The following is an 18,970-nucleotide window of genomic DNA, read 5'->3' on the forward strand; positions in this document are numbered from 1 at the left end:
AGCAGGACGAGGACGGCCTTGCCAGTAGCTGTGAAAGTGACCGTAGCCATGAGCTTTTATGTGTCTGGCTCAATCCAGGTTAGGGAAGGCATATTGGCAATATCTCCCAGTTCACTGTCCTCTGTATAAGGGAGGTCACTAAAGTCCTGTATGCAAAGAGAGCTGAATAAATTTTATTCTCACTTGCCAGAGAGAAGCAGGCAGAGCGATCATGCAGTTTTGTAAGTATTGCAGGCTTCTGCATGGTGCAGGGTGCCATTGACTACACACATGTTGCTTTGCAGGAGCCGAATGTCAATTCAGAGATGTACCGCAACAGAGCAGGATTCCATTCCTCAATGTCCAGCTGGTGTGTGACCATACACAATGCATCTTGTAATTCAATGTCCAGTATCCTGTCAGCAGTTATGATACCTTCAGTCTGTACGACCTGGATTTGAGTTAACCTGACAAACCAGAAGGTGGCTACTGGGTGACGAGGGCTATCCGCTGACCACATGGCTCATGACTCCGGTGCACAACCTATCCACACATGGGCAGCATGTGTGTAGGCCACCCCACTGAAGTCCTCATTTGAGTCTGTACAGCAGAACTCATGCGCAGCATCATCTTCCAGCAAACTGGAACCTGCACTACTCTTTCCCTCTGCCCTGGCTGCAGGCCACTCATGCCTGGTGTCTCACCAGGTGCAGATCCCACCTCAAAGCTACCCCCTAAAGTACAGCAGTGTCAGTTTCTGAGCTGGTGGGTACAAGTGTAAGAGCGAGTGGTTCATCATCACCACTATCTTCCACCTTCTTGTTTTCCACCAGTGACTGGCCAGGTTCCAGTTCTTGTGTAACTGAAAGGAGAAAGGCACAAGGGTAGGGTTATGGTAAGGTGTGCGGGGAGGAGGGGAAGCAAGACGTACACGCTTAGACAATCTTCAACTTGTAAATCAGAAGTGATTTATAGGCTGAGGAGGAAGCAGGATGTGAGAAGCAGGATTATGTATGAGGGTACCATCATCTTCAATGGCCTCAGCCCCACCGCTGGCTCCGTCCTCAGGCATGGCCTTCCCAATGATGGTGAGCACTGTCCCCTCCATGTAGGTATGCCTGTCTCCTGCCAGTTCAGTGCTTACTGCCTGCAGGTATATGCCACCATGACCTGCACGAAAGTGGGAAGTGTGTCAGTGAGTGTGGTGCAATGTGTTTGGGTGATGTGGCCTTCATGGTTGAATAGCTGGCAGTGTGTGCAAGCTGAGAGATTTGGGTGTAAGGCTTGCAGCAGCACTAAGTTTGTGAGGGTGAGGTGAACCAATGAATGCTAAGTATGAGACGTGATTGATAGGTGGTTGGTAGGTCAGTGGGGGTGTGGAATGAGCAGTGTTTAAGACCAGTGGTGCAGCTCGTGGGATGTGACATTTGAAGATACATTTAATGATCTTGACTACTCGTGTGAAGTCATTGAATATCTTGGGGCACTGCATCTAGGTGCATGAGGCTAGTTTCCTGGCATTGACCACCACAGGTACCTGATTTCACAGCTTTCTGACCGTTTGTCTGGAGGGCTTTCTGGCCTTGTAGTTAGATGATATTGCTCCTCCTCTATGCCTCATCAGCCTAAGGCTGGGAAAATCTTGGAGGGAGCTCTCTGCCATCTTGTGTCATCATTCAATGTTATTCTTGCTGACATTCTCTTCTGCAACCTAGAGAGCCAACCAGCACCTTCTTCAGCCAGAATGCACCTCCCTTTAAGAGTTGCAGCTGGCTTTATGTTGTGCAGGCCTGCTGAAGGTGGTGCTAGCCTCTCACAATTCTGCGATCCTGTTCAGGCATGCAGTCACTCAACAGTGCACTTAGCACTGGCTGCATGCTACAATCACTTAAATGAGCAGACAGGATGAAGTTTGCATGCTGCTTACATCGAAGCAATGGGCATGGGTTAATCATGCATTGCGATCTATGTGCCCGTTTTTGTGTCCCAACAAATTTTGCAGCCATTTTATATTGAAGTAAATCAGGTAGATGAACAGAATTTAGTGCAAAGCAATACGCCAGAATTTGCTGGGGAAATAATACTAAGTTTAATGTGCACACTGTTGTTAGAAGAGATATGCCATGAGTTGTTAATCACCTCAAATTGCTGGACGATTTGAACTGCTCCACCGTTAGCCTCACAAAAATGGAAACTGGGCATTAACCCTCCTGTGAGTGTCAAAGATTTTCTGCATTTGCGGCATACATAGGAATTAAACTTGCTGCAGAAAGTTATGACTGGTATTTAAGTGGTAAGGACCCTTTTCATAATGGGATTTATTTTCCTGCAATGCCATTCAACCTCAGAGATCCAGAAGCAAATAACTGAAACCATGGAGTCTCACTACTGCAGGTAATAAATTGTTCCCAGAGCTTTGTTAAATTTAACATGTTTGATTGTTTTACTTGCTTTTCCTTTTTGTCTCTTCTTTTCTCTTGCCTAATCCAATCTTTCTTTCTCTTTCTGTATTGAATTTGACTCTAATTCATCCTATTCCTTTCTTCATTCTTTCTCTGTCCTTAAATTCTATTGGTTCAGGAAATTAGGAGATTGGTTAGTCCCATTATTCACCAAGGTCCCAGATCCCGCTATGACCTCACTGCCATTACAAATTTGCACTTCCAGAAATTCACAACACAAAAATAATTGGAGGTGAAGGGGGTGAGAAAAATAATTCAACAGACCATGCACACCACAAGATGCCCCACTCTAGCAAATTTTGGGTCAATGTATGTTATGAAAACTGTAAAATTTACTTAGTTTAAAATATCCTTGGTGTATCAAAATTATACAGATGTGTCTCCCTAAGCTACCCCTCTACGTATATTGACCCTTGAAAATGGATGTCCATTTCTTATGTGAAGACTTACAGCCATGGAGTCAAAGTAGGATTGGCCCTCAGATGGTCATATTCTGTCAACTCCCCCACAGAAATCAGGTACCCCAGTCCACAGTCGCATGTTTCTGTCCCAGAGCTGACCATCAAAGTGACTACAAAAAATTTTTGGTCCTCCCGATCATCCCATGTTTGACAGGCAGTTGAGGAAGACATGATAAAATAGATTTCTAATGAAGGGTAACTTGTAACATTATTTGCCTGTTGTCTCCATAGATGTTGCCTCGATTGCTGACTATTTCCAACATTTTTTGCTTTTGTTACAGGTACAAATCAAAGCCTCTGCATTCAATCTACATCAGCATATTGATACCACTTTTTATTTTAACAAATGTGCTAATGCGTAAATATTCCCCCTTCAGTCTTTATTTTGGCAACTTGTCTGGGTTCCTGTCTGTGGAAAAATTGCATCAATCAGACCATTCATACCAAGGGTTTGCAAACTATGCTTGTCTCTGCTTTATTGTCCCTGAAATATTGACCAGGCATAATGTGAATTACTTCCAGCATGCAGAAGAGAACTAGCATTAACTGATCTCAATGTATTAACTGATCTGTGTGCGTTATTGTAATAGTAATAAGGAATTTCAATCAATAAAATCATACAGACCAGAAAACATCTTACAGGGAGTCTCTAATGTTTTATTTCCTGAAATAAATTACCACATATCAGCATTATAATAAAATAAAACTTGGAGCTAATTTATTTTCTCCTTTCAATAGCCAAAACATGAGATTGTAAGTAAATGCTTATTAAATTGATTGGTTTATTCAAAAAAAAATGAATTCAGCTCCAAAGGTACATTTATATCCAAGAACATTTGATTCAATCTTCTGCTGATCTAATCAAAATATCATTCTGTAGAAATTCTGAATACAGATATGAACTTTCTTTGCATATTTATGACTTTATTTTGTTGGTAGCAGCCAGCATAGATGCAAAAATTGAGTCCTGATTCTTTACCAGCACAGCTGGCTTGTCAAATTCCACAGCCTGAGAAAAAATAGCAGAATATTGTAATTATCTTATCAGTATTCTAACAAATGCAGACTAATGAAAAAATGTTGGGCATAATGAATAATGGTGTTACAACCAGAGTTGTGAATTTTAGCGTTGTAGTAAAGATAAGCATAATGGGCTCTGCCTATCGAATAGGAGAGGGAAAACGTCATCCCATCACGCCAGTTTCCTATTCTTAGTTAAACAGTTATAGGTTAGTCTTATCCCCACTAATATTTTATAATCTTTAACAGTTGCAGCTACATAACTCCAGCATGTTCTAATGGTGAAGAAAGCACTTCCATTTATATTGTGCCTTCTGCTGTCTCAAGTACTTGACTGCACTTCCAAGAATAATCACTTGGATTTGTGCTCACTGTTATGCAGGTATAGGATGAAACCTTTTAAAACTTTACAAATGACCAACTCGAGTTTTTTTTCTAATTTAATGTTAACAGGCTAGAAAAATGGTCATCCCAGTGGTCACCGTCTGATGGTCAAGTGATTAAATGCAATAATACAGCTATTGCAATTAGGAGAGGGAAAATTTTAATTATCCAGAAGCAGGGCTGCCAATTAGTACTGCCAGCAGAAACTTGCTAATAGTGCCAGAAAATGACTGGGGCATTTGCACAATGATGATAATATTGTTCTACAGGATATTCCTTACCTTTCCATTATGCATAACTAGAATTCTGTCACATGCTAGAACTGTGTTTAGTCGATGTGCAATCGTCAGCATTGTGCAGTCTTTAAACGCTTCTCTGATGGTTTGTTGAACCAATGAATCTGTTTTTGTATCAATGGAGGCTGTAGCTTCATCTAAAACTATAATCTAATGGAGAAATGTTAATTAGTAAATTAGTCACACAAAATTTCTTCAGTGGGAAGCACTTTTCATACACCCAGGGTGTCCCAAAATAATTCACAGTGAATGAATTATTTTGAGATGGAAGCACTGTTGTAAAGTAGGCAAACACAGCAGTAAGCTATCTAGACTGGACATGGTGAGGAAGAAAAGTTAAAAATCACAATACTAAATAAAATGTAATTAGTATGATAACAGATCACATTTTAATATGTTTTGTTTTACAAGTATACTCATCAGTCCACAGAAATAATATTTACCACTTACAGGAGCTTGGTCATTATACTTGAAATCACCCAATTCATTTTTACAAACTAGTTTTGCTTGTTTACATAACAACAGTGGCCTTACTTCAAAAAGTACTTTGATATGAAGCAATTTGCATGAAATGTAATAAGATGCACTACATGTGGAACTTCATTTTTTTCAATTGTTGTTCGCCTTTACAGGGTTAAACACATTCACACTGCACGTGTTGGTGCTTTTTTTGTTTGTTCCTGGCATGTGAGCGTCGCTGGCAAGGCCAGCATTTGTTGCCCATCCTTAGTTACCCTTGAGAAGGTGGTAATAAGCTGCCTTCTTGAACCCCTGCAGTTCACCTGGTGTAGGTTAGTGCTGTTAGGAAGGGAATTCCAAGATTTTGACCCAGTGACAGTGAAGGAACGACGATATAGTTCCAAGTCAGGGTGATGTGTGGCTTGGTGTGAAACTTGCAGGTGGTGGTGTTCCCATGAATCTGCTGCCCTTGTCCTTCTAGGTGGTAGAGGTTGCAAGTTTGGAAGGTGTTGTCAAAGGAGCCTTGGCGAGTTATTGCAGTGCATCCTGTATATGGTATACACTGCTGTCACTGTGTGCCAGTGGTGGAGGGAGCGAATGTTTAAGGTGGTGGATAGGGTGCCGATCAAGTGGGATGCTTTGTCTTGGATGGTGTTGAACTTCGAGTGTTGTTGGAGCTGCACTCATCCAAGCAAATGGAGAGTATTTCATCACACTCCTGCCTTTAATTTACTTATTGTTCTAGCAGACAACGATAACCTGAAATCAGTGTGATGGCATTAGAAAAGAACTTCTAGATTAATGTAACCAATCTGTTGTCAGCAACGGTCAACTTCATGACATTTTGATAACATCTGTTTAGTCCTTTAATGCTTTTCATCCTTTTGTTAAGGTCTAGTTTTCAGTTTCTTTTTCTTACCTTTGAACTTCTCAGAAGCAGTCTTGCCAGGCAAAGCAACTGACGCTCTCCAACAGAAAAGTTTTCGCCATTTTCAATCACCTCTGACTCAAGTTTCTTTGGAAGTTTTGAAACCTTTTTAAAAGAAAATCAGTTTTTCCACATTAAACAAGTAACAGTAACTTTCTTGTTCTGATGATAAAAATTTGAAAATAATCTTTAACCAGTCTGTATACATGAGAATGTAACTGTTACAACCAGGTGAAGAGGGGGGTCTCAGGCTCCCCTTTCGCCTCTTCTCTGGTTTGACTGCAACAGGGTTTATCTTTTTTATAACAGTGATTGAATTTACCACCTCAGTGAGCACTTGCTCCTGTTCCTCTAATATAATTGCCAAAGAACCAATCAGACAGGTTTTCTTGAGTTTAAACAAGAAAGATGTAAGTTTATTATCCTTATCACTCTAAACTGATTAAAATTACTAACATACATGACACATCCATGCTCACATTCATATGAGTGACGCACACACACACATACAAATAAATTACAGAAGGAAAACAAAGTTGGGTGGTTGGAGTAGAGTCTGAAATAAATAGAATTTAAATACTGAATCTCAGTCCAAGAGTCCTTAGTTGAAATTGTAGTCCTGAAGTCGTCGCTGGGCGACGTGCACGGTTGTAGGTCTGCTTCTCAGGCTCTGGAAGGCAGAAGAGGGAGTTTTGACCCTTGTATCATAGTTGTTGGTTGTGCTGGTCTGTAGGTTTCGCTTTACCAGCTGCTGCTGAGGCTTCTCTAGGTCTTTACTGGAGAGAGGGTGAGAGAGAGAAAGAGCTGTTCCCTTGATGGCTTCCAGTTACTGTCTGCTTTCTGAGTCACAACTCACAATCTCCCAGAGTTGCACAAGCAGTCACATGACATGACCACCTCTTTGTGTTTTAATGTTCTTCTAGAATGTTCTCTGAAATTCAAGGCTCTCCCCCCAGGCTGCCAGACATACTTGGGAGCGAGGGTGCCGGGGGGGGGGGCTGCACATTGGCTCTTTCAAAGTCAGTGGGTGTTGATGGCTCTTGACGACCACATTGATAAGGCTATCTCAGGTAATTGAATCTGAGACCACCCCATTGGTCTGGCTGGGCTGAGTCAATCTTATTTGTCTCCAGTCTAATCCTTTGGTGTTTCAAATGCAAATGTCCGTGGCCATCTTGGCTGCTAGCTGTTCTTTTAAAAAAGTTATTTGTGACAATTTCCAGTAAAAGTCTCAGGCAAAGTTCCAATCTATGAAATTAACATTTCCTATTTGGCATGTGGGGTTTTCATAACAGTAACCAATGGGCTGGATTTTATAGGAGCCTTGACGTCGGGATCTGTGGCGGGGGGTGGGACATGAAGATTGCCCTGAATGAGGCCGCCACCAACCTCAACGCTGGCAGGGTCCATCCTGATTTTGCCAGTGGGAGTGAGGCCTCGTGGCAACCCCCTGCCACTCGGCAACAGGATCCTCATTTGAATATTCAAATAAATTAATTCACCTGCATTAATGATGTTCCCCCCACTCCTGAAGTGCCGCAGCAATCTTCATCCTGGCAGCTGGCACTGCCATGCCTTCAAATCCCCGTTCAGGGAAACGAGGAGCAATACCTGTGGGGAGGGGGGAGGAAGGAGGTTTCTCAGTGTGAGAGGGGGGAGTGGGGTCAAACTCTTTGGATTGGTGCAGGTGGATGGTGGGAAGGGGTTGAGGGTTAAAGTTATTAAAGGTCGGGGAGGGAAGGTCGCGATCTGAATTAAAGATTTTTTTGGGGGGAATGGCCTATTAATGACTCGATTATTCCTTGGTGGTGTAGGTGAGGAGAGTGCAGATGTAATGTAATGTGTAAATTAAATTTTAACACTTAGGTCCCTTTAAAAATTAAAATTTCTTCTAAAGGCTTGAAGCCCTTAAAAATGGCGCCTGCGCAGTGGCGCTGGACGCCGTTGCTGGGGACGGCTTGCCCGCCCCCTCCACGACATCGGGGCGGTGTGGGGGTAGTCTGTTCCGGCCATGTTAATAAGCCGCTGCGTCTAAGATCGCGGCGGCTCCACGGAGTAAAACCCACACATGCTGGTCGCCATCTTTTACGGACACTGCTGAGTACATAAAATCCAGCCCAATGCCTTTGTTGCTGCTGATTATCAGAGTTTTGGTGATCTAAATAGTAGAGTAAGTATTTTCATTGTCTTAGTGTTTCATGTCTCACAAAGAATACTATTAATATTGGCTAGGTCGTATTTTATATCGCTTAACAGCAATGCAGCTAGCATGCTGTTAATACTTCGTTGGACTGGGCTGACTGGTAATCTTTCTGTATGGTGATTGATGTATAATAGCGGATCTGGAGTTGTGTTGGCCGAAATTAATTTTTTTCTGCTTAGGTGCTGGAGGAAGAGATAGTCATTCAGCGTCGGTACATCTCGGGACCATGTTCTCCTGCAGTTTGTTTGTTCTAAAATAAATGCATTCATTAGAAGGTGGTAGTATTCTTTTCAGATTCATTCTTTACGAAGGACAAGTCTTTGTTTTGGTACAAAGAAACAGAAGGTACGGAAAAGTGAGTATTCTAACAAAGTGAATTTAAAGCACTATCCTGTACAAGCTGCTCTGAATGATACAAGATTATAAAATAACATCTGAAGTATTATTTGAACTGAAGTAAATAGTGGGGGAAATATTGGATAAGACTGAAAACGAGCACGGGGGATTGTGAACTTTGTGCTGCCTGCTCATTTACATGATTGTAATGTGCAGCTTGCACTAAGTGCACTGTTGAATGACTAGACTCCACAGCAGGGGATGCAAAATCCTGAGAGAATAACATGCATTCAAGTTAGCCTGTGGTCCTTAAAGCAAGCCAACAGTTCTTAAAGAGGAGGACATCTTGGATCGAGAAAGTGCTGGAATTCATTGCACAAGTGGCTTTGACCTTGGGAAAGACATAGGAATGGCACAACATAGTGGGCTCCAAGGTTATCCAATGCAGTACAGGAGGCCTCGGTGCAGGAGGTCAACGGGAGGAGAGACGTCCTCTATCCACAGGAGTCCAGAAGGCCCTCCGGACAAACTCTGGAAAGGCAATGAGAGCAGATAGCCATACAGGTCACTGCCAGCTGTGCCGTAAAAGTCCAATGACCTCATATGAGTGGTCAAGGTCAGTCAATGCATCTTCAAATGCCATATTCCAACAACTGCGCCACTAGCCTCATACACTGCTCAATGCACCACAACCTCATCTCTCACCTACCAATTTTCATCAATCACGACTCATATCTAATATTCATAGTTTCACCATATCCTTGCACACTTAGCACTGCTGCATGCCTCACACCCATACCTCACACCTTGCACATGGCTATACCACCATGACAGCCACATCATCCAAACAGATTGCACAACACTCACTGGCACACTTCCCTCTCTCTTGCATACAACCAAAGGCAGCAGAAGCGAACCGGCCAGGGACAGGCACCGCTTTATGACCTCAGCCCAATGCAGGACATGATGCTAGCCATGTTTGGCGTGGCCATGACTGAGGCTGTGGCCAGCAGTAGGGCTGAAAGGATCGAAGATGATGGTATGCTCTTGCCTAATCCTCCTCCTCACACCCCACTTTCCCCTAATCACACAATCTCTACTGATTTACAAGCTGCATATGGTCTAAGCTTGCACCTATTGCTTTCTTCCCTTCTCATCTCCGCAATCCTACCATTGTGCCTTTCTCCTTTCAGTGGCCAGACAGTGGTGCAGGAGAGTGAAGTAGAAGAGGAAGAAGAAGAACCTAATGATAATGAAACAGCATCATTTGATCTCATATTCGCAGCCATCCGCTCAGATACTAAAACTGTGTATACTTTAGAGGGGAGTATAGAGGCGGGATCTACATGTTGGCACGTCACTGAATACCAGTGTCCTGCAGCCTTGCCAGGGGGAAATGGTCACACAGGTGCCAGATGGCCAGAGGGCAAGGTCACACATGAGTTCTGCTGCAGGGGTCTCAACTGAGGACTTCAATGGAGTGGTGTACAAGAAAAGGCTGATGGGTATGCACACAGAAATGCTTGGTGCATTGGTAGGCCTGCCAGAAAGCCTGCTCTCATTGTCAAGGAACATGGAGGAGTCTGGCACCAACATGGCACATAACTTTGCACAGAGATTGGACCCCATCCATTCCAGCATGGAGGTGGTAGCCAACTTGTGGACCCAACCATATTGCAGCATCTGATGGCCGATGTCTGGCTTCCATTGTATCCCAAACAGAAGCCACCCAGCATCTGACTACTGCAGTGAAAGCTCAGACTGAAGTCATGCAAGCTCAGCTTGTTGCCATGCAAGCTCAGACTTTTGCCACCATGGCTTAGGAATCTAATATCCAAGTGAGCTTTCAGGGTCTCTCAGTAGTTCAACAATCTGTTCTCCAACAGGTAACTAAGATTGCTGAGGCGTCGCACCGGGGGAGTACTAATGGCTCTGTGGAACACACACCTACTGTTCTCTCTCTAGATGACAGCGTACGTGTTCCCATCACTGCCACTCTGCCAGCATCTTTGCTGTTACCTGTCACCCAGCCAGCCTAGACTGCTGCCCCCATGCTGAGGCAGTGCAGTCCAAAACCGGACCGTCTGGGGCCACAGCTTCTTGAGGGCATCCTGCAAGGCCATTTGCAGTCTTGCCTACTGAAAGGCAGCAGCCTTCCACCAGCCATGTTGCAGCCACTGGGATAGCACTGTGTAAGAGCATGAGACAAGGCAAAGTCACATGGAAGACAGGCACTAAGGGAATACACAAGGATGATGAGTTGACTTTTGTATGGAATATTGAATAGTTTGTAATGTTTGTTTTGTGGTAGCTTTTATTTCAGCAATGTGGTCAAAAGGACACTGTGATGGCCATCAACAGAGGGAAGATAAAGCGTGGGACTGTTGGCGAACGGAGAATTGGGTTGTGTTGACTGGCGCTGCAGTCAGATGAGATGCTCACGGACAACAGAAAGGGGATGTGTTGGTTGTGTCCACCCTTCCTCCTCCTCCTCAGTTGCTCACAGTATACCTGGTGGTAGATGTAGATCATGATGGCAAGGTTGTGCAGGCTGCAGCAAACCACAACAAATCAGGAGACACCTTCTAGAGAGTACTGCAGGTCTCCTCCAGAGCAGTCCAGGAAGCCTAAGTGTTGCTTAAGTACTCCAATGGTCTGCTCGACAATACCCTCTGGTTTGATGAGGTACATCAAATACTGATGATATAGCAGACTGGAGCAGAATAAAGGCATCATAACTGCTGCCAGGGTACCAGACATTCAAATGCATGATGTGCTGAGCATGGTCGCACACCGACTGCACATTCAGGGAATGGAACTCTTTGCATTTAGATGCAGTGCCTGCAAAGTAATGTTTGTGCAATCAATGGCACCCTGCACAATGAGGAAGCCTGCTTTCCTCTGGAAAGAGAGAATGCAATGTGCTCCCCTCTCCTGGCATATAGAGTGTCAGTAGCCTCGTTTATACAGTAGTGGACAGCAAACTGTGAGATGTTAGAGATTCCACCTGCTCCAGCCTGGAAGGATCCCAATGCGAAGAGGTTTATGGCATCAGTCCATTTACAGTCACAGGCAGTGTCATCCTCACCCTGCTCTAAGGCCACTGGCCTGTCTGCAACAGGTGGCAGCTTTCAGTGAGCACCTCCTTCATATAACGGAGATGTTGCACGCACTGTTCCTCATTGAGGCAGGAGAATTGCTCTCTGAAGACCCTGGGTAGATATGGCCTCCTGCTGAGAGACTTGCTCCACCACCTCCTCCTCCTTCTCTGCCTTCGAGTATCTTGTCCTCCTCTGTGCCATCTCTGCTCATTCTCCCTGTCTTACTGCAGGCCAAGGGGGATGATAACTACAGCACCCATGACTGGGAGCAAGTGGTCTGAGCAGAACTCTTGAAGTGAAACCCAAAACCTTCACCACGAGCCACACCACACCCTACAGGCTTCATCAGCTTTAGATAAGAGTAGAAAACTCAGAGCACTTCTACAAACTCCAGACAGAGCTTGTAGAAATCGATCAGCAGCTAACCTGAAATTAGTTAATGATCCCTTTAAACAGCGCTAGGGGGTGGGATCTGTCTGCCAATGAACACATGTTCAACTGTTGAAGGTTGAGAGAGAGCATTAGCTGGAATATTCAGGTCAAAAATGGCACTACTAGAGTCAAATCAGTGTTACTCATTGCAGTCTGCCTAATCTGTATACATCCGGGGCACATTTCTAATGCACACGCTAAAGCCCTCAATGAAATGGCATTTGGCGCGGCCCGCATTAGTGTGCACATGCTGTGTGGATGCCTTTTACACCCAAAACTGGTGCTACAGAGCTGGATTTTATTGCCACTGTACCTGAACACATTATCTGGATCTCTTGCTGAAATAATTTATAAAACAACACCTGCTATGATTATGAATAAAACTTCTCATGCCACTAAACATTAAAAAAAAGTCTAGTGTTGTTGCTAAAAGCATAATCACCTGATTTATTAACATTAATGAGCATAGTGTTTTTAATCTTTGAATTGTCTTCAGCATACCCTATCCTTCATGTAGGTCCTTTCAAGAGCTTCCCAAATCGCATCCTCTTTGTAATCCCCAAAAGGGTCCAAGTTGTACCTTTGGAAAAGTACAGGATCTAATCAACTAGATATAAATTCATCTCAATATCTATATAAGTGACTATGGAGTTCAAATAAGGTGCTATTATTTTGAAGCAGACAAATGCTTGGTTATCAAGATGCTAAATACCCACAGGAATTTGAACAAAATAGTGCAAGATTTAAAGAAGTGTTACAGTAAAATATTCAGACAGAACAATATGACAGGATATAGGCAATGGTATTGATAATTCATCCTGCCACTTCAACCAGTGAGGATGAATCTCCAGCTTTGTGAGGATTTGGTATATAATACTGCAAATATCTGCAATATTTCAGATTTATCCAGTGTTCTCTGATTTATAATTTCCATTTGTGGATTTGAATCTTGACAATAATTATAAAGATTATAAAGATAAAAGGACAAAGATTATAACGCTTCTAGTTCCATTACAAAAGCAAAAGGAAATAGGCAACACAGTGGGCTGGATTTTGTTCTGAGCCTGACGTTGGGTTCCTTGGCGGTCGGAGGGCGGGGCAGGGTGGGGAGAGGCGGAAAATTAGAGCAGCAGTGGCACCAAGAAACCCGATGCTGGGATTGCCGGGACCAATCTTACCGGCAGCGGGGAAGCTCCATGGCAGCCCTTCCACCACTCTGCGATGGGACCTGAGTTAGCATATTTATATTACATATTTGCATGAATTAAAATCTAAACTGCAGTGATCTTACCTTCAGTTCCTGATCCTCAGCGTGACCTGCGGCACTCACATGCCTTCACTTTCCCGTCCAGGGAAAGCTGGCGTCACCAAGGTGGCGAAGTGGTGAACTCTGCACTCTGATGGGTGGTGGGGGTGGGGAAGGGGTGAACTCTGCGTTATGGTGTACTATTTGCAGGGCTGGCAGCCTTTTTAAAATGGCACCAGCACCTGCTCCTTCAACGGGTGACACCATGAACAACGTCGCCAAGGCCGCCCCCGCCATGTGATTGGGGAGGGTTGGGGGGGAATGCTGTGAGTATGTAAAATGGCTGCCCGTTGCGTAATCACGGCAGCACGGGTCCCATGAGGGACAGCCGCCATGTTCTGCACCTGTGGCTGCTCCCGGCAGCGGGAATATAAAATCCAGCCCGTAACTTGGAACAAGTGGTCTAATATTTCCACTAGGGATATTTGATGCCATAGCTTTGATACTGAAACATTTCTCTGGGGGAAATAAAACTAGTGTCCTGTAATGATGCCAGTGAGTCAGATGTCAGTTGGATTGTCTACTAACAAGTGTACCTGGCTTCATTATTAATAAACATTTTTGGTGTTTGAATTATGGCTGCATGGCAACTGTTTTCATTACTAATGGTAATGTTTGCCTTTCCCTGTTATTTCTACTTTTTTGTTCTTAAATTGTACTGTGTGCGGCACAGTGGCGCAGTGGTTAGCACCGCAGCCTCACAGCTCTAGCGACCCGGGTTCAATTCCGGGTACTGCCTGTGTGGAGTTTGCAAGTTCTCCCTGTGTCCGCGTGGGTTTCCTCCGGGTGCTCCGGTTTCCTCCCACATGCCCAAGACTTGCAGGTTGATAGGTAAATTGGCTATTAGAAATTGCCCCTAGTATAGGTAGGTGGTCGGGAAAATATAGGGACAGGTGGGGATATGTTAGGAATATGGGATTAGTTTAGGATTAGTATAAATGGGTGGTTGATGGTCGGCACAGACTCGGTGGGCCGAAGGGCCTGTTTCAGTGCTGTATCTCTTTAAAAAAAAACACAATAACAGGAATGTGAGTTAGTCCAATATGGGAAGGTGCCAAGTGTAGGTCACACATTTTTCTATAAGACGGAACAAGAACAAAAATCCTGCACTCCACTTGTCTGCTTCCAAATAGCTGGTTATAGGTGGTATGGATAGAAACCTGGGAACAAGTCTCTGCACTTCCAAGGAAAGTGCAGTGTGTAGGAAAGGCACCAAAACAGGAATCATGGAGCAAATTAAAATAAACCAACATTGTATTGTGCCATTAACATCTGGTAATAATTGTGGAATACATGAAGAGTTCCTACCTCACTGTACCAACAAACAGAACTGGGTCCTGTGGAATGACTGAAAGTTTACTTCGCAGGTCTTCCAAACCAATAGTGCAAATATCAATGTTGTCAATCAGGATGGTCCCTGTGATTGGTTCAACTAGTCTGAACAATGCAATAGTCAGTGATGACTTGCCTGCAACAGAAAACTGTCAATATTTTAGAAGTCTGTTTGCATGTTATCTAATTGATATGAATGTAAGGATCCTAATTTTCATCGACATACAGCCCCTCAGTGACATCATCTGAAGACACAGTGTCAGTCTCCTCATCCATACCTTTGTTAACTCTATGCTTGGCTGTTCCAGTGCGCACCTGGCTGGCCTCCCACATTCTACCCTCAGTAAATCTGAGATCATCGAAAACTCTGCTGCCTGTGTCCTAACTCACACCAAGCTCACACCACTCATCCACCTGTGCTCGCTGTCCTGCATTGGCTCTTGATCAAGCAAAGCCTCGATTTATTTTATTTTTTAAAAATCCCTTGTTTTCAAATTCTTCCAAAGCCTCTTCCCACCCTATCTCTAAAATCTCCTTCAGCCGACAACCCTCAAATATCTGCACTCATCTCATTCTGGCCTCTTGGGCATCCCCCGATTTTAATCAAAAACAAGAAATGCTGGATTCACTCAGCAGGTCTGGCAGCATCTGTGGAAAGAGAAGCAGAGTTAACGTTTCGAGTCAGTGACCCTTCTTCGGATTTTAATCGCTCCACCATTGGTGGCCATGCCTTCACAGCTGCCATGGCCCTCAGCTCTGGAATTCCCTCCCTAAACTTCTTGGTTTTTCTTCCTCTCCTTCCTCCTTTTAAGACATTCCTTAACACCTGCCTCTTTTAGTCATTGGCCCTACTATCTCTTCCATGGCTCCGCATCACATTTTGTTTGATAATGCTCCTGTGAAATGCCTTGGGACGTTTTACTACATTAAAGTTGCTATATTAATACTAGTTTTTGTTGTTGTAAACCAAGACTTGAGGAATATCATAATAGAAAAAACTTACATTTATATAGCATCTTTCACAGCGTCACAATATCCCAAATTCTTTGCAGCCAATTAAGTACTTTTGAAGTGTAGTCACTGTTGTAATGTTGACAACATGGTAGCCAGTATGCTCACGGCAAAGTTCCACAAATAGTAATGTGATACTGACCAGATGATCTGTTTCCTTTTAGTGGCATTGGTTGAGGGAAAAATATTTGCCAGGCACTGGGATAACTTCCCTGCTCTTCTATGAAATAGAGCCATGTGAGAGAGCAGATTACTTAGCATATAGTAAACTGTACCCTTCTACCACTGAACAGCGACCACTTCATCTGCACTCTTTCACTCTAGGAATCTTTCCAATCTCACGCTTCTACTGGTGATCTCAAAGGAGACATGGGTGGCAGAATTGGGGCAAAGATGCTGTAGCCATATCTCTAATCTGTGCTCTCTGTAAATATGCTCTAAACTGGAAGCACAGAATCATGAAATCATCTGTTCAAACCCTTAACACAAATATATTGGATACTCAAGAACTGCAGAAGTACAGATTGAAGCTGAGGAAAGAATTACTTCCTTACGTTATCCCAATCAACCACAAATGCCTTGATCCCTTGAAATGTTTGAAATTGCAGTTTTAAACTGATAACTTCTTACCCCTGACCTCCCTCCCCGCACCCCCAACCATATATTCCAATTAAATTAGTTGGTCTGCCTTTATCGGTGTAGAGCCTGGGAAGTTTCAGTGTTGATATTTTTTTGCTCTTGTTTTGATCCACCACAATAATTTCAAAAGGAAATTGGATGGGCACTTGAAAGAAATGAGCACTTGCAGGGCAACAGGGATAGAGCTAGGGAATAGGACTGACTGGATTGCTGTATAGAGGGCTGGCATGGACTTGATGGGCTGAATGGCCTCCTTCTGTGCCATAAATGACTATGACTCGAAGTCATTGCTGGAGTCAGGATAGTGTATGGGGTTATATACTTTCTTGGAAAGACAGTGACTCGTATGTGTGAATATTTGTCATGGCCTCTTATTTATAACTTGGCCATGCCACCCCAAAAACCTTTATTATCTACTCTGATAATGATACAAATTGTACTGAAAAGGTTCAATAGCTTTCTACTAAGACCAGCAGATTGCTGATCGCCTTGTTCATGTGTAGTTTAGGATCTGGAACATGCTTGTTATGTTCATCTTCTTGTCTGTCCTGTTGCTTTAGGCCACTCCACTAAATAGACAAAGTCAGGTCATTTTAGTTATTGATTTCAGGCGTTTATAAATCAGAGGGTACTTGTAACTGTTGTAAATGTCAGGATTCAGATCAGTAATTGGCTCTCTTTCTCTTTTTAAAATATTGTTTTGCATTTGTAAGAATCTGAGTTTTGGCAAACCAAAGACATGGCTAAAACCTAGGAGCTGGGCATTTCTGGTTCCAAAATATTCAGGGGGGATTGACTAGGACAAAAGGGAGGATGGGTAGAAGTGTTACGTTCCATTTACAGAGCTAAAACATAGGGATGATGGAGGGAATGCTCTAAAACCCAAATCTCTGAATACAGCTGAGGAAAAGGAAGTGAACTTTTACGTTATTTGAAGTATATATTAAGTTATTTGAAGGAGTTCTGAAGAGTTTCAATGAAATAGGGAAACAGATATATAGATAAATGAGAAAAGAACTGCAGGTGCAACGGGGATAATAATAAGTGAAGTTCATTATCCAAAGTTGGATTGGGGTCAGAGTAATGCAAATGGCAAATAAGGAGTGGGATTTCTGCAATATGTTCAAAACTGCATTCAGAACCAGTATGTTTTTAGACCAACAAGGAATGAAACAGATCTAGCTCCAGAAAGTAAAATAGGCCAACTAAGCAATGTAAGCATAGGGGAACATTTGGAAAACAGTGACTATAACATCATTCTACACTCCTGTTTCTTACATAACTGCTTTTCTTGTTATAAACTCTGACTAAATAAGGCAGTTATTTTGCTATATCATTTTCTGTGCATTTTATTTTTGTAATCTGGTATAGGTTGTTTTAAAGCTCTTACCTGATCCTGTTCTTCCAACAATTCCAATTTTTTCCTGAGCTTCTATATTTAAATGGATTCCTTTTAGGACTATTGGAGTGTTTTCTCTGTATTTCATCCGATAGTTCTTAAATGTGATTGCACCATGATTAGGCCATTCCTTGGGAACGATTACATTTTTAATATGAAGTGGGGCTTCTGAAACACCAGTCTGATAGAAATATATAATTGTAAACAACAGTGAAACAAAAGTGCTTCAGTGAATTGGGATTCAGAATGTATGTGTGTCTTTATGTGCTCACCAGTATATATTCCATTATTCGTTCCACAGATATGAATCTGGCTTCTGTTTCAATTCCCATTCTTATGCAGAATTGAAATAATCCTGTCAGCTATAAGCAATGAACATTTTGAATTTAAAACTGTGTATTTGTGAATATGTCTGATAACAGTAAACAATAAGCTAACAAGGAACTATTGAGGAACAGCATCTTCTCTTTCAATTAAGCACCTTACAATCTTCTGGACTCAACATCTGAGTTCAACAAATTCAGACAATAATCCCTTCCTCCATATTGTTTTCTTTACCTTCGCTGGTTTTGGTTTTACTCTCGTTTTTCTCTTGTTTTTGCTTCTGGACTACAGCTGTTTATCATTCGGCCATTCAAACCTCCTTTAGATCCTTTCTTTGTTTCTTTACTTGTTCTGTTACAACTCCCATTAGTCATGCACCACCAACTCTTTTATCATCTAATTTCTCCTGTCTTCCCCCTATCACAGGCCTTTCATTTTGTTCTTTTCCCACTCTTCCCCACTTTCTAATTTTTCGCAGTTCTGATGAAAGATCATCAACCGGAAAGATTGACTTTGTTTTCTCTCTTCACAGATGCTGCCTGACCTGCTCAGTATTTCCAGCATTTTCTGTTTTTATTTCAGATTTCCAGCATCTGCAGTATTTTGCTTTTGCACTAATTAAATATACTGGTCCTGAAGTTCCTTGGGCAATCTCCCAGTTACATTGGGTTTCCACTGTTTCTGGGAGCTCCTGTTTGCCTTGGCAGGGACTGAAACGTTCCTTAGAAGTCAAATGATGGCTGGGAGCCAGATCCAGTGGCAGGAACTCCCTATGTCAAAAGAGAGGGGGATTGGGTAGGAAAGTGGAATTGATCAGCCATGATCTTATTAGATGGCTGAGCAGGCTTGAGGGACCATATGGTCTACTCCTGGTCCTGTTTTGTTTTAAATGTTCTTA

General features: G+C 43.0%; 1 protein-coding gene across 1 annotated transcript in view; it reads right to left on the minus strand.

The window, feature by feature from the left end:
* Positions 1–3,818: 3,818 nt before the first annotated feature.
* abcc12 (ATP-binding cassette, sub-family C (CFTR/MRP), member 12) overlaps positions 3,819–18,970 on the minus strand; it is a 114,214-nt gene continuing 99,062 nt past the window's right edge. Inside the window, exons 24-30 of the mRNA XM_068049908.1 lie at positions 18,021–18,110; positions 17,740–17,929; positions 14,676–14,835; positions 12,563–12,641; positions 5,981–6,094; positions 4,588–4,752; positions 3,819–3,911 (exon numbers count right to left, since the gene is read on the minus strand). Coding sequence (XP_067906009.1) covers positions 3,819–3,911; positions 4,588–4,752; positions 5,981–6,094; positions 12,563–12,641; positions 14,676–14,835; positions 17,740–17,929; positions 18,021–18,110 — 891 coding nt within the window. The remainder of the gene's footprint in view (positions 3,912–4,587; positions 4,753–5,980; positions 6,095–12,562; positions 12,642–14,675; positions 14,836–17,739; positions 17,930–18,020; positions 18,111–18,970) is intronic.

The sequence above is a fragment of the Heterodontus francisci genome, chromosome 17 (assembly GCF_036365525.1).
Source record: "Heterodontus francisci isolate sHetFra1 chromosome 17, sHetFra1.hap1, whole genome shotgun sequence".
Lineage (NCBI taxonomy): Eukaryota > Metazoa > Chordata > Chondrichthyes > Heterodontiformes > Heterodontidae > Heterodontus > Heterodontus francisci.